Below are 17,212 nucleotides of genomic sequence, written 5' to 3'. Positions count from 1 at the left end.
TAAATATGACATTTTTTGTGATAAAGTGGTCCACCTAGTTTGTCTTTCTTTGGATAATGCCCACTTCCACTTAGCAGCAACTTTATTATACAAATTTTCTAGAATGCCTTCTCCTAATTCTATGGGTGTAGATTTCAATTGTATCATCATGTCTATCATATATTTTTCAAGCTTCTCCTAACCTTCTTTATTTAAAGAATTAAAATTAATATCTTTAAATCCTATCAAACTTGTTGATTCAGTAATCTATTGACATACCCTATCTACAATTGTCAAAGGTGGTCTCGATACAAATTACAATTTTATTAGATTCTCAGACTCTATTTATTCATCATATTCTTCCTCCTCTTCTCCAACTAATCTTCTCTTCGGCCTCTTAGGTAAGTTCTACTTAGGTGAACTAGTTGTTTTCCTCTTTGCTAGACTTAATTTTCTCTTTGCAGCTAGGGGCTAAGCTGTCTTTGATCTTGTTATTATTCTTCCTTTTGGCTCTTGGTGTGTAGCAACCTTCTCCACACCTTTCTTGAGATCATCCTTCACCTTTGGATCAATAATTATCACTTTATTATACTTTGGTGCTTGGGCTTGGCAACAACTAGCTCTTTACATTTAGATTCCTTGGCTTTAGTTGTATGTTGTGATCCATCCCCTTCATCATCTTTTCCCTAAAGAACTTTGATTGTCTTTTTTTCTTTTTTTTCTTTCCTGGGCTCACTTGTCTCTTTATTTATTTGATCCTTTATTGTTTCATATGTGCCGAATGGCTTGGCATTTACATCGACATCTTTTGAAAAAGCACAATCACTGCTACTATGACTTCATCATCATTTACCTCATAAGGCATCAATCTTAACCATGCAACTCTAGGTAGTACAACTTGAGCATAAACAAAATTTGTGTCTACCATGAAATATATATCATCAAAATATTGATCTACAATGAATTTTGGAATCCTCATAGGATTTCTCATTTTATTCATGAACTCCTCAAAATAATTATCCATAATTGCCTCAAAAATTTCTCCTAGCTAACTTGTCAAGTCATTTATTTTCTCCATAGCTAGCCTACTCCTATCCCATGCCATTGTTCCGATGGTAGGAGATGAATTTTGTATCCAAAATTACATGTTGTATTCTTTTCTTTCCTTATAGCTCCAAGATTCTCTATCAATTGTTGTAGTTACAGCTTGGAAAAATCATAACTATGATCATTTTAAACAAGTTTGTAGCCAAGGTCCACTGCAATGCATGACACACTATTCAATTGGCTCAACTAATTTTTTTAATGTGAAATCACTCTTACTAAAAATTTGATAACAAGGTCATCAATCCCATTGAATGACATTCCTTGACCATACTATTTATCTTTTGTTGATTCCTCAACTTCATTTCTTGTTACACATCTTATTGATTTTGGTCAGTCCAGGGTAGGATATATCTAGTTACTCAACATATGATAGCCTTGTTGATCTTGATTGGATTCTATTTTAACCATACTTTCATATCATGAACATGGCTTAACGTGAGCTTTATCCATTTTTCCTTGATTTTTTTGAAAAACTTAGGGCATGGGTAAGCCCTTTCTCAACAATAATCTTATGCTCATCTTTTAGTACTCCATTATCATACAACTTCTCGTAAGTTATCCTCATTTCAAAATTTCCAACTTCTTTGATTTTGCACATGTAATAGGTTTGTACATCTTCAATTGTCAAAACCTTTGGTTGAATTAATGATAGAGTGCTAATTTCATCTTTCGTTGCTTCAAATTTTGAACAATCCATAGAAATGGGTGGGGGACACTGGTTGTTCCTTAGAATTTGTGCATTTCTCACATTCAATATTTCACTTGTAGTTGTAAATGATGTCATTTTGAACTAGGGTTTTTAAAAAAAAACTTTTCTTTGATAACCTCTAAAAATAACTAGCTCAAAAATAAAAGTTTGACTTACTGAATTCTGGCAATCACCAATTGCACACAATGATTTGCTCACTTTGTTGCTAAATTTTCCTTAATCACCTCTGAATCACTTGTGCACTTAAATTCACTTGGTAAATTGAAAATGAATGCCCAAATTTGATATTAGCTTCAATTTTTCCAATTAGGTCTACAATAAATTCATTTGTACTCTAGTAGATGCATAACAACTATCTTGTCCTTTTGCATCTCTTTTCAAATACTTAGTCACCATTACCTTGCTCAGCCAATAGCAATACATCAACTTGACCATCATAAGAGCTTGGTCTATATTGCAGTGTTTGGTCAACACAGACTACATTACTGATACTTGACACTTGATAGTTAAAAATATTTCATTGCCCAATACTTCTTTTAGATTTGGTCCTAATGCATCTTGATTCATGTTGATATGGAATTTTAACTATTTATTTGTTAGGAACTTATGTGTGATATTTAATTAAGTATACAATCCCTAAATACATTCTTTTTCTTAGTTAGATGAGGTGTGATCACCCAATCCATTGGATTTGGTAATCCCAACTTTGCCTCCACTAGTTCTGACTTCTACTATCTCTTTCCATGTTTTCTTAACCTTAAATTTCCCTCTCTCTTTATTGATTCCATTGTTAGGTGCTGGTGCTCAGTTCATATAGTTCTTCCTAACATGTTCAACTTTAAGACAACTAAAAAAAACTAGCTTTCCATTCAACCATTTCTTATAGTTATCTCTGAAATGTGTCTTTATGCAATTATCTAGAATATGCCCATACTCTCCACAATAATGACAATTATACCATGTGTTGTAATCTCAATTGTAAGTTACCTTGCTTGGGTGCATGTGTTTGTTTTTCAAATGTCTAATTAGATTTATCCTCGGATCTAAATTCATGAGCTCTTTGTCCATATTTCTCACAGTTATAACAATGTCCTTCAAATCTAGATGTAGTGGATGCATCACTTTTCTTTGATCTGCATTCATGTGCTTGATTCTTGCACTTAAAATAGTAACCAGTAAACTAAGGTTTAGAGTTTTGAATACCATTTTTGCTCCTACATATTTTAGTAGTGTTTCCAAGTTTACCTTCATGATGAAAAGTAGAGTTGCCTTTGGATTTTTCATTTCTCTTCTCTCCATTATTTGATGAATCTACTACCTTAGTAGATGAAAAGTGCTTCACATATCCTAGACCAGAAGTATCACTGGATGACCTTGGTGATCTCATCAGTTCTTCAAACTATTGGATAGATTCACCTGGTTTGTTCATTATTTCAAATATTTCTTTTGTGGAGTTTAACTCATTTCTTATCTAGTCACTTTGTAATCTCAGATTTCTGATCTCCATGTCCTTTCTATTCAATTCCTGATTTGCATTTAGAAAATTATTCATCATGTCCAACTAATTTTTTGTGAGCTTCTCCATCTCCAATGATATTTCTTCAAGACTGGAAGCCATTTGTCTTTTGTCTTCCTTAGTCATCACTTTGTCTTCTTCTTCTTTCTTCTTTTGTTCAATCACTTCACATAATCTTAGTGATTGAATTTCTTTTTCTCTCTTGAGTTCATTGACTTCTTTATTCAAAATGTTTTTCTTCTCCAATAGATCTTCTATTGCTACATCACTATAATGGCAAATTCTTTCCTTTTATTTAAGGATTTCCTCAACTCTTCTTTTGTGCCTTCAAGTTGTTGCAATATGATCTGAATTTCAATCATTTGGTTCTCAATGATATTTCCCATTTTCTATTCTTCCATCCTCAAGATTTGATCCTCTTAAGTTGTTAGACTTTTTCGAGAGAATTTGTCTCTAATATTAATTGTTGGAAATCATAATGGGAACAAGATACTAAGAGGTGGGTGGAGGGTGAATCAAGATCTATGATACTTTTCACTAATAAAATAATTTACACCTAATCCATCTCATATCTCAAATCTTATACCATATAAACATAAACATGTAATGCTGAAATGAAATCTATCCAAGCATAACATCCATGAATATCAATAACACATAACACAATGATTTTGGTTACCTAAAAAATACTTCAATATGAATGTAAAACTGGGGTGGGGATGAAACCCACAAATCTTCACTGTTGCAACAATAAAGTTAACTTGTTAGAGTTACAATTTTGATCATATCAAATGATCCACCCTATGAGGGGTATGCTCTACATTAAAACCATTTAACATTGTTAGGTCTTACCTTGTTAAAGGATTTTACACTTACAATAAAGTATAGACTGTGTTAGAAGATTTGGAATAGGTCTATTAGAGCAACTTTTTTAAGAGACTTGCCCTAACTCAATCTGTTAGAACTAATTTAGTACATGACCCTTCAATTTTCTCTGACCCTTCTTAAATAGATAATAGATAATCCTTGGGGGTTCTAGATTAGGATCAATGATCCATATTTCATCCATTTTCCATTTTCCATTCATATTTTCTCATTGGTTAATATGTTTTCATAGGGATTAATACCATTTGAAAAAATGCATAATCTCCTCCTTAATTATCTCTTTGATCCTTAAATGTCATCTAGAGGTCAGCTAGAATGATTTACATAAGTGTTTGCCCAATTATAAACTCCTATGTCAATACTTGTTTACTCAACACTTGAATGTTTTGACACTCAATCATAACTAACATTCATGATGTCACTCGTCCTCAACATATTTTGTTCACTTGGCAATAATTGGCTTTTTGCTTGCTCAGTCTCAAATAAATTACTTAGCTTATGTACTCCCTTGGCCTCAACTAGGGTGCTCGATAGCCTTTGACTTTCTTGACACTTGTTAACAAATAAACAAGTCCTTTTGTAGCTTGACATTCTCTAGATAGCTAAGTAGTGGTGATGACCATCCAACAGTGCCTTGCAAATGACTAAGTGTTAGACAATAATAGACAACTTAGGCTTAGAAATCAACAACTTAAGATATATTATTATTGTGCATATACACTTGATTAGGTTGTTTATTATGCAAGACTTATATCCCTAGCAGTAGCATGTGAAGCTAGTGATTCGACTATTCATATTGAGCTAATGCCATCCCTCTATGGATGACATATTTGAATTAATTAAAACAATAAAACCTTTTCTTAATTGGTAAAATCTAGATTGAATATGCATTTTTTATTAGACCCCTGAGTGTGTTTGTGTATTTAGGAATCCAAAGTGGTTACAAAAGTTAATATTGTGATTCAATTGTTTAAAGGGTATTTTATATTTGATTTAAATAAATTTCTATTACTGACTAATTTTCCATAGTTAAATCCCACAGAATTGGGTTTGCTAGATTTATTTAGGCTAAGGGAGCTACTTAGATTATTTAATTTAAATAATCTAAATTATATTAAATAATCTAATTTATATATCACTTTGTAAAAGTGAAAATATTTGCTAAATGTGAGTTTATTCTCACTTCTCACTTTTGAAATTGTGAATTTTGGAGCAAATCCTCTAAAACCCCTTGTGATATTTTCATACCTTTATTCGTTGGGTGAAATGTGCTCATCAGATCATAGTGAGAACAGGCTTGTTGGATTCATAGTGGAAAACTCCTCTTTGATCAATCTTTTCATCGATGTTGTACCTCTACTTTTTTTTTGCGTCCATTTTCATTTATGCTCTTTTGGCTATGAGGTAGGGCTTTTCTATTTTAATATTTTTTACCCATTTAAGCTTCTATTTTTTATTACTTTAGAGGTGCAGGTTGAGAACTAGTGTTCCCCTCCATTTTCACATGTATATTTGACCCAGTTGGGTATGTCTGAGCAATTGGGGGTTTTCAACTTTGGAGCTTAAAAGTTTTGATTCGTTATTAACAATTTTTGTATACAAGCTTGGAACTTGATTTTATTTTATTTGTGGGAGTTTGGCCCCCATTTGTATAATGGGTTTTAATTTTGTTGATTTTTGACAATCTTAATTTTTAAGAAATATTTGCATCACCTTGTTTTGTATGCCACCCAATTTTCTTAAGTATTTCTTGGTAGTAATTTTTGTTGTCGATTCCAAATTTATTCTATGTTTCCAATATAATTTTCACCTTGTCTGCATTGAAATTTGTGCCAAATTGGTACTCTCGACATTATGCATGGTTAAGTGTGTTTTTACACTTAGTGCTTCTTGTTTTCTCATCGAACCCTTGTTTAGAATTTTATAGTGTGGATGGTTGTGCTCACACATGAATATTTACCCATGTGTATGATGGGATCTTGTGAGACCCAAACTCCTAGATTTAGGACAGTTGAGAGATTGTTCATTAGGTTTGAGTTAGAAAAATTCATTTCCTACATGCACTCATTCTGTGATGAGCATGGGTATGTATTATATGCATGTGGAGTGGTTTCTCTTGGTACCCAAGACTAGGGACAATAAGGTATCATGAAGAGGTCTGGGTAAAAGTACATATTTGTCTCACCTTATAGGACCTCTAAACGTGTTTTGGTCAAATCTCATTCCTATACGAAACTCAACTTTTTCAAAAACTAAAAACACCCTTCTATAGATCTTGGAGTCAATATCATCATTATATAAATCTAATTATTTTTTGATTAGTTATAATATGTTATAATTCTAAAATATTTTTAGGCATTTTATTTGATGTGAGGAAAAAACTATTGGTTTAGGATAAGATCATCCTTGAGTACACACACACACACACACACACACACACACACACACACACATACACACACACATCACACACATCAAAATACAATTTTTTTTTTTGTTCCCTAGCTATACATGTCATCTATAACATTTTTTTAAGTCATAGCAAAAAAAAAAAGGATTTGCACATACTTGTTTGATGGGAACTATCGCCTATATTTTTCACAGTTAAAAAAAGGACTTCAATTTTTTTTTTAAATTGAATAAATTCTTACTCAAACAAATATAGCCATAAAATTCATCCAATTGAACACATTTGATTATCTTACATCATCTGTAAATTCTAAGAGCAAATATAATTTTTATACCATTAAAGTTGAACAATTTGCATTTTGGGATCCTTTTCCTTTATAAAAGGTGATACGGGTTTGTGATATTGCTTGTTTATCTAAGTGATAACCAAATTAATTAATGTGTAATAAAATTTAATCAAGATAAGACCAAACCTTAATGTTGTTTGATGCATTGGTGCTAGGGTGTGATGTCTGTACATTCTGTAGTCTTCTATGGAAGCTATCATGAGGGTGTGGTGTGATGGTTTCCGATGGATTCATTTTGAACGAATATAACTTGGGCTTCTCAATGCAAGGTGATCTAAACTCCACTAGAGTCCCTACCTAGTTATCCTAATAAAGTGTGTAACCAAGACCTATTGTATTGCATTGTCTCATGATCTTGGTTTTAGTCCCTTATTTTTCTTAGCATGAGTGTTAGCCTTGGATGATTGTTCTTTGTGTTTGAGGTTTGATCACTATCTCCATCAGTATGACAAGAGTAGGCCTATGGTTTCCATGTGGTTGAGAGGCCTAGCTAGCTATAACATTGCTGGGGAGCAATGTATAGAGTTTCCTTTCTTCTAGTTAGGTCTAGAGATACCCCTTAATAGACTTACCTCTCTCTCTCTCTCTCTCTCTCTCTCTCTCTCTCTCTCTCTCTCTCTCTCTCTCTCTCTCTATCACACACACACACACACACTCACACACACACACCTATTGATAATGGAGTATAATTATTTATAATTTAGATATTTTGTTTAATTCATGTTTAGATGCATACAAAAGAACACTTAGGGTGCGTTTGTTCCTGGAAGATGACAGGAATTGGCTGTTTCAAAATTTGGATTTGAAATTTTTTGTGTTTGTTTCAAAATTGGCAAAATGGAATTAGCATACCGGACTTCCAATTTATCCTCAAAACCATATTTTTCAACTTCCTACTAGCAAGTAGGAATTGAAAATCAAAACCTGGTTATATTTTTTAAGCAGTGTAAAAACAATAGATTGGACTATTTTTTGAAATTTTCCTTCGACTCCACACTTACACATAAAAATGTGTCTTCACATGCATCTTCCAAGTGAAACTAACGATTCAAGTAAAATCCCAAAAATCGGAATGAAGATTTGTAAAACCTTGATTTGACTAAACCAAGGTTTGTAGAAATCCTGGTTTTTTTAATTCCACGAACCAAACAAACCCTTAATTAGTTTGAAGATATCACTTGTTTATTAAAATATTTGTTCTACAAACATCATTTGTCAAATAGCCTATCAATCAAAATAAAACTAAAATTTTACCCTATTAACTTTCCGTACCTCTTAAACACAACATTGCAAATTATTCCAGTATCACCTCAAATATACCAACTCAAATCATAGTGCCAATCATGTTAAGCTCTTTCCCTAATCTTCTTGTTCTTGCCAACTCCCAAATGACTTTTTATAACACACTAAGGCTTGATTCCTAAGCTAAAAGTGTTAAATAGTCAAAGTTAACTTTTTTTTCCAACCTTTATTTCGTAGTATGTTTATGGATGAGAGACTACTCCACCCTAAGCATAAATATTCTTGTCAACTAAATATAGGTGCCAAAATCTGATTTTCTTAAAGTTTTGGATGCCTGGATCGAAAAAATGATAGAATCAGACACCAAATCAAACACATTTGGTCAAAGATTAGTTTATCGTTAATTATTTGGTCGACTGGCTTACTTTATTCGTACTACACGTGTCAAACGATTTCACTGACCATCGAGTGATATGAAGTCTTAGGTGTTTTTTATTCCTCCAATATGTCATTAAATACCGTGGCGAAGAGTTTTTCGCTCTGCTAGGGTTTTCTTGCTTCATGCAAACTTGCAGTTTTTTTGGCGTAGGCCTTCTGCTTGCACTCCCCTTCTGTTGACACTTGTCATACCGCATTTACTGCAGGAGCTTTAGGTTAGGATAAAATGGCTCTGGCCAGCAGTGAACCAGTTGTTTCTGGTGTTCACGTTGCTGCTTCGGACTGCCATGGCGCCGCCATCAAACAAACGCCCGCGCAAGTTTGTCCCGAAGGTTTTCCATGAGGTAAGCTTGATATTGTCCTTCCTTTGCAAGAATTTGATGTTGCATGTGACTGGTTAGAACAACATACCTTGATTGGGTATTTTTTTGGTAGGACCCCACCTGAAGCTATACTTAGAGAATGGGTTAACAAAAGCTAGACCCCGCATGGCGTCTGCCTTGACGCTGTGCAAAACCTTACCAAAGGTTTTTTTTTTATTTCGCTTTGCTAACTCGTCACAAGCTGATGCAATTTTTACCAATGGCCCTTGGTCTGCGTGTTCCTCTCTGCTTGTATTTTAGAAATGGTCCCAAGACTTCTCTATCTCAAATGATAAAAAGCTTAGGGTTCCTGTTTGGGTTGAATTCCCAGGTCCACCCTTGCCCTGCTAGCCTTTTATTGAGTCTATTGCCCAAGCCCTTGGCAAAGTTGTTACCAAGGAGCCAGAAATTTTTTTTAATGCTCGCCATAAGCGGCATGTTTGCATTGACGTTGATCTTTCTAAAGATCTCAAGGATTTAGTGGAAATCCAAATTGGCACTCAAACCTTCGCACAGAAGGTGCTTTACTTGAACATACCTAACACCTGTTATAGGTGTCAGTCTGTGAAACACAAGATCAAGGATTGCCCTTTGGCCACGCCTAAGGTCAAACCCTAGCCTAAAGCGATGCCTGTCAAGCAGGTCAAAGGAAAAAAAGAAGAATGGGTTACTGTTGGGCGCAAAGGCAAGCCTGCCTTGAATCCTTTGGCTCCCAAGCCATCCTATGCGGTCGTTACCGCTATTTCTCCTGCTTCCATCAAAGTATCAGCTCCTGCTAGTGTGGAGATGCCAGCAGCTTCTATTGTGTCGGTTTCGGTTCTACAAGTTTCAAACCCTGCTAGCTCGTAGGGGATTAAGGCAGCCAGCAGGACCTCATCCTTAGCTAGGGCTCATTCTCCTATTGCAGTCTCTTACATAGTACCACCAGCAACAAGGAATTCTCATAGTCCTCTTAGATGTGAGGAGATATCAGGGGTCAAACGGCAGGCTGTAAGTCCAAAGGATTTCCCGTATGACTTTCATCCAGTTTCTACCTTTTTGCAAAATAGTTACTCCTCTCTCGAGGACGAGGATGATATGGAAGAGTTTTCATGAACTTCCTCTCCTGAAATGTTTGAGGTCTTACAGACCTCCCTAGAAAATTCTATATTCGGGATACCCGTCATAGACTTGAGAATTTAGATTTTCTTTGCCTGCAAGAAGCTAAGATTTCTAGTTTCATGCTTTCTGCTGCATGTCGAGTCATTTGGCAAGATAGCGTCATGTTTTCTTCTTAGCATGAAGCTAGCCGAGGTGGTGTAGTTACTCTCCTATCACCTCACCTTCATTCTGCTATTATTTCGCACAGTTCTGACCCCACACACCATATTATTTGGCTTTTTCTTTCCATCAACAATCATTCTTTTGGAGTCATTAATGTTTATGCCTCCAATGATGCTGTGGAAAGGGCGCAAATGTGGATTTGGCTTACTGGCAACCTGCCGCTTGCTACTTGGGTCCTATGTGGGGACTAGAATATGGTTGAAGTGGCCTCTGACAAAGATGGCATTCTACCTTTTCGTTGGACAGTTGGGGAAAGACAAGCCTAGTTTCACATGCGTCATAAATTGGGCGTCTTTGATCCCAATACTAGCCGCCATCATGATAATGGGGCTTGGCACACTTGGTCCAATTTTTGAGCCGGTCATGATCGCATATTGAAACATCTTGATCGTGCTATGATCTCGATGCAATGTTTTTTTTATTTTTCTGAAGGTCGTGATCTACCTATCATTCTCCTGACAGATGTGACATTGTTAGACCACTATCCCATTTATTTTGGCATTTCCTGACAAACAGCTGTCCCCAAAGTGGTTAAGTCTCAATTCTTCCTCAACACGTCTGTGCTATTGCATGCCTCCACTATCTCCCACATACAACGTGTCTGAAATTTGGAACCACGTCCACATTCCCATCGAGATTGGATTCAATGGTGGAATGATGCCATTACCAGAACGACTCATTTTTTGCGTATCTACGAGCGTCAGCTAGCAATTTTCAGAAAATGTTCTTATGAAGCCAACACCCTTGCCCTCAAAAAAGCCTCTGAAGCGCTCACCTTCAACCCTTTTGATGTGGATCTGCAACTTTAGCTTGCCAAGCTTCGCCATGAAAAGAAAATTGCTGATAACTATGTTGCTTGAGGAGCTCAAATCAAAGCCCGTCTCCACTGGTTGCAGGTTGGCGACAAAGCCTCGAAGGAGTTCTTTCAAGCTCTACGAGCCCATCATACCAATATTGGGATTAAAAAGATAAAACAGGGAACTGAGGTTCTTTCCAATCTACCAAACATCCTGCAAGCTTTTGTTCTTCACTATGAGAACGTTTTTGCTTCGCAGGGCCATTCGGTTGCTCAAGAGGAGGCTCTCAGAAAGTGTATTTTTGTTACTCCAAACTGCCTCGCAGTTGAGCAACGCGCTTTCTGTGAGCAACTTCTTTCCCTCCGAGACCTTAAAGAGGCAGCTTACTCCATGGTGGATGACAAATCCCCTGGGTGTGATGGATTTTCCAATGAATTTTACAAACATCTTTGGGAGCAAATTGGTCCTGATCTGCACAAAGTCTATCTGGAAGCATACCATTCTAAAAGCTTAGGAATGATCATAAATAAAGGCAATATTAAGTTCATACCTAAAGTTGGCGATCGTGAGGACATCTGCAACTAGAGGCCCATCACCCTCCTTAATGTGTCTTATAAGATCATTGTTAAGGTGCTCTCTCTCAAAATTCACCATATGCTTCCTCTAATTGTGCGGCCTGAACAAACTGGCTTCATCAAATCCAAGTATATTCTTGACAACATCATTGTTGTCTGGGAAGGTATGGAATGGGCCCGTAAGTCCAAGCAGCAGGCTATCTTTTTAAAGATAGATTTTGCTAAAGCCTATGATTGTATTGAATGGCCTTTCATTTTGGCTATGCTTCAGGCTCTGGGTTTTGGTCCCAATTTCCTTCAGTCTATGGAGATGCTCTTTGGTGATGCTAATTCTTGCATCACCATCAATAATTCACAATCTGAAGCTTTTGGACTTTTTCGTTCCATCAGACAAGGTTGTCCGTTAGCACCTGCGCTTTATGTCCTTGCTGCCGAAGGCTTTGGTTATTTACTTGTTCATTCTATGTCTTCTGGGCTGGTCCGTGGCATTTCCTTGCCTGATTCTTCCTCCCAATTAGTCAATGCTTATTTTGCTAATGATTCTTTTCTCACTCTTCTCGAGGATGAAGAAAACATCAAAAATGTGTTAGATTGTCTTGACACTTTTTGTCAAGCCTCTGGATCTGCCATTCAATGGCATAAAATGCTCTGTTACTGATAGTCTTTTTTGCTAGCTCCACCTTGGCTCAGCCAATTCCAATGGAAATGGGTTACTCATGGAGAAATTTTCCACTTTCTTGGCATTCCCTTTGCTTTCCAGGCTTCCCCTATGGAACTTTGGAATGTTGTGCTTACAAAGATTACCAAAAAGCTTGATTATTAGATCACTAAGCTGCTTTCTCTTGCTAGTAAATTCTAGATTTGTTCTAAGATTTTGGCTACCACCCATGTGTTTTATTCTTCTTGTTGGGCTCCCTCCAAAGCTTCATACCTCAAATTAGAACGTTTTCTCAGAGATTTTCTTTGGGCCTCTGGTTCTGACCATCATGGTTTTCACAGAGTTGCTTGGGATTCATGTTGTCTCCTGAGGGAATCTGGGGGTCTCTGCCTGCTTTCCACTTGGAAGCAAGGCCTTGCCCTCTATGGTAAATGGATTATCAGAGCTATTTCTGGAGATGAAGCCTGGAAAATTCTTGTCAGACATTACATCTCTTCAAGCTTCCCTGCTAACAGACCGGCTTGGAAGGGAATTGGTTTTCAGACTCTTCTCACTATGCGAGAACCAGTGGTCATACAGGGCTCCTTCGTTATAAAGAGAATCTAGAAAGCCTGGGAAGCTGTTAAACCTTGGCTTCATTGGGCTAGTAATGAGTTCTGCAATGGGCTGTCCTTAAATCAGCAGAACTTTTGGTGGTCTCCCCTGTTTGCCTTCCAGGGTATTCCTCTTGCCAAGACTCAAGGTGCCAGTGCTCTGTGTTTCTATAAATGAGGCATTCACACTACTAAGGATATTTTTTCAAGAGTCACCATGAATTTCAGGTCTTGGGAGGATATGCAAGTTCAATACCGCCTTGTTCGTGCCAATCGTCAGACTTATGAGCTTCTGTTGTCTTCCATCCCTGTGCACTTACTTCATAAAGTGGGGATTCAGTCTGTTTGACCTTGGTGGTATGATTGCAAGTGGTTTCCTGCCACTCCATTTACCAATTATCATCCCAATATGGGATATAGATGGCTTTCACCCCACCTTCCGATGGTAGACATGCTTAATCAACGGTGGCATTTGCATTCTTTGCTTTCTCAATGGAGAAAATGGTTTGACACCATTTGGAGTTCCATTACAGAACCTAAGATTGCTCACTTTGCTTGGTGCCTTGCTTTCCAAGGTCTTCCCCTGGGGCCTCGGCTCAAGCACATTGGGGTTCCTGACCCTAGATGCCCCTTCTGTGGCCAACCTGAGTCCTTTTTGCATATTTTTTGGTTTTGCAAACGTGCTCAGAATTATTGGCACTGGATCCATGATTTTTTCAAGCCTTTCAGGCCCGAACCTTTTTCATGGCACATGATCCTTCTCGGTGATTCCCCCAGATTTCCTCGAAAGTTTTTCCAGATTTGGCATACCTTCAGGATGGAAATTTTGTTTTCTCTATGGAAAGATAGGAATGCAGTCTTATTCACTCCCAATTTTCTGGATGTTAACATTGCAATGCACACTAAGGCATGCATTTGTAACAATGTCATTATGTAGATACAAATGCAAGCTAATAACGTTGCACTGGAGGTTGCCCACTTACAAGAATTGTTAAACCACTGGGGCAATGCTCCTTGTACCATTGCCAGAGTGCCTCTGGAGGCCTCAGTTGATGCTTCTTCATCCTGCAGTCGTCGTTCCAGACGCCAGTCCTTTGGCCGCCATTCTCACACACCGTGCTCCCAAGGTCCCCGCCATCGCTCTCCCAGCGGTGGTCATGGTGGTTGGAGGCGCCACTCCGCTTCCCCACCACGTGGTGGTGTTGGCTGGTCCCCGGCTACCCCCCCTGGGTGGGCTTCTGGCTGGTCTTCGGCTCCTCCCGCTGGACGGGCGCACTCTGAAAAGTTTCCCCAGTTGGCCTTGGCAATTTCTCCTCTGCGACCAGACAAGAAGGATGCGAAAACTGCAACTACCCCAGATCCTGCAGATGCTACTGACGGCTAGACTGTTCCTAGTCCCCCTTACAATCCCAGTGATGCGTGGAGATTTCCAGATAAAGATGATCCTCCTCCCTCTGCTGGTACTGCCTTGGCAGCATGAGGATTGTTATTATTTTTTTGATGAATAGTTTATAGTTGTTGGCTGCAGCCATGTTGTTTGCTCCGGATTTGGCCGATTGAACTCATTCACGGGGTGATCCTGTATCCCCTGGCCCTTTTTTGTGAATTGTAATCTTAGTAAATTTTATTAATTGAAAAGGACTATTCATCAAATTAAATACCGCGGTGGGGGACAGAGGAAAATGGATAAAATATGTGGCTGAGCTTCATTAATGTCCTTGGTATCAATATCATGATGTTCAGATGCATATTTTATACAACTATATGATCAAATGATTTTTCTATCCTATATTTTAGCTCTAATCATATGTTAGATATATAGATGTCACTTTAAAAGTGATTTTGGATTATATATATGATATTGGGTGACTCACAATTACTTTAGCTCTTATATTTATGGTGTAGGTATACTTGATCTCTGATTTGAGTGTGTAGATATAAGGTATATTATCTAATAGTAGTTATATGAGAGTTGTTATGTCTATTAACCATTGTCATTCGTGTGTTATAAAAAAAATACACATAGATTCAAATAAGTGATATTTTAGTACTTTCTATAGTTTGAATCTAATTATCAATTAATTTTGTAAGTAACAATAGTATTGATGAATTACATAAATAATAATTATTTTATTTGTAAACTGAAAAAGATTAAATAGAAAACTAATAAAATAGGGAAAAAGAAGAGGTGGACAATTTTAGATGGATTTCAAATTTTAGACTTGCTCTCCCTAAATTATCTCATATTTGAGAAGTTTAATTTCTTGACTGAGGAGTCATTTCCACATGGGGTGGATTAAAAATTCAAAGCATTGAAGGTGCATTTAGATTCTATGTGGAATTGCTTCTGAATAACTGATTTATGCATAAAGATTAATATTTTTTTGTATTTGAATTGAACGATTTTTTTTTTGAACTATCTATTGAATTGTTTCAATTTATGAACATTAGATGTGCTTGAGAGTAGCATATCACCCATTTTCAATATTGAATTCCCTCAATATTTATTGAAAGTTATGGCTTTATTAATATTTGAATGTTTGAAGTCATTATTATAAAATTAAATCTAAAAAAGTTGGAAATTTGATTTTTTAAATCGATAAGAAACGGTAATTTGTAGTTTAGACGTGACGACAATGTACATGGGAGGAAGTGACTCATTTCCCTTATATCAAATTTAATATGAATTTGGAATTTGAATAATCTAAGACTCAGAACTAAAAGGGAGCCATTTCATGATTGCAAAAGACAAGATTCATCTAATAAAGTAAAAATATTGCACAACAAATAAAGTAATATAAAAATGGTCCCACTAAAATACAAATAAACCAAACTCCACAAATAACGAAAGTTACGACGCAATCGTAAATTTCAACCAGTTAATAAAAATGGTCAAATTAACATAAAAAATTAAAATAAAGGATGACGAAATGAATGCTGACAACCGAATATCGACTGATATCATAAAAATCATTGTGAAATGCTTATCATGGTGTTGAATTCAAAGTAATTACCAAATACTGTCAAATGAGCAGTTTCGTATGAGGCGTAAACAAAAGAATCCCTTCCCAGTCAAAAGTCTAAAGAATGTCAATAGCAGGAGACATCCAGAATTTTCCACAATCTCTCGAATCTCTGAAGGAAAAGAGCATATCTACCCAAATATCTGACTAGGAAAGAAATTAAATTGGGCCAATAAGTGTTAGTCAACTGAAACATGTTTTTATTCTCTAATGCCTAAATACGAAAAAGATCAAAGCTATAAACGTCTGGTCAGAAGCCGACATTAAAATGAGGTCCACAGATCGCTTCCAAGAAGACCAAACTCAAAGACGTGCTCCTCATCTTCATCACGCGGACCATAATTTCCAGCAATAGATTTCTCTAACATACCGCTCTGTAAAGAACCACAAGCATTCGTATCTTGAGAAGAAAAACGCGCCCATTCATGCTGCACAAAATCGTTTCTTTTGGTCTCCGTTTCAGCCACCGATACAGCAGCTTCGATTTTGACACCTGAAGTCGAAGCTTGGCCCGGCTGGGGTTCGACCTCGTGACGTCGTGAAGAAGAGGGACATTTTTTGGCGGGGTCGACGTCGTGGGCGGAGCCAGCGGCGAGCGCGGCCTTTTGAACTGACTTTGGGGAGAGCGCAACGCCAACATTTGCGACATTAGAAATGGAGTCTGCAAAATTAAGGCGGGCATTTGGGCCGCGCAGGCAAAGAAGCGCCGTATCGTACGCTCGAGCGGCTGCCTCTGGAGTGTAATACGAGCCCAGCCAGATTCTGGACCTTTTTCTCGGCTCTCTAATTTCAGATACCCATTTTCCCCAGCTCCTCCTCCTTATTCCTCTGTACTTCCTCTTCTCTTCTTCTTTCTCCATGTCCAAATCCTTTCAACAGAGGGGAATCAATGGTGAATATATAGCATAAGCAAAGTCCGGATTGGAAGGCCGGCGAGGGCGGTGAAGACGTGGCAAATGTGTTTCTTATTAGTTCAGCGCGGAGACTGTTTATAAACGGGTGTGGGTGATCCTGTGGAAGCTTTTTGTTTTCAAAGTCAATAACACGCACATAGCGCTACTAAGTGGCCCCGTGATTGGGAAGTTTGGGCATTCGTAATCTTCACGTTTATATTGGAGGTTAATTTGGACGGTGGACAAACGTAGGTGATATTTATATTGGTCGGCCAATGCTTCGTTTCGAATTCGGTGATACGGAAGGAATTTCAACTTTACAGAGTTGCCAATTACCGCTCATGTCCACGTCAGAT

General features: G+C 37.2%; 1 protein-coding gene across 1 annotated transcript; it reads right to left on the bottom strand.

Moving 5' to 3' along the window:
* Positions 1-15,716: 15,716 nt before the first annotated feature.
* On the bottom strand, positions 15,717-16,845 carry LOC149569026 (ethylene-responsive transcription factor ERF012-like). Its single transcript, XM_089817682.1, has one exon. The coding sequence runs from the start codon at positions 16,821-16,823 to the stop codon at positions 16,227-16,229; it is 597 nt and encodes a 198-aa protein (XP_089673808.1). The 5' UTR covers positions 16,824-16,845; the 3' UTR covers positions 15,717-16,226.
* Between the last annotated feature and the right edge of the window lie 367 nt (positions 16,846-17,212).

The sequence above is a fragment of the Cupressus sempervirens genome, chromosome 3, assembly GCF_028749045.1.
Source record: "Cupressus sempervirens isolate cs-2001-9-10 chromosome 3, ASM2874904v1, whole genome shotgun sequence".
Taxonomy (NCBI): Eukaryota; Viridiplantae; Streptophyta; class Pinopsida; order Cupressales; family Cupressaceae; genus Cupressus; species Cupressus sempervirens.
The sequence above is the reverse complement of the archived record's forward strand: the minus strand, read 5'-3'. Positions and strand labels throughout refer to the sequence as shown.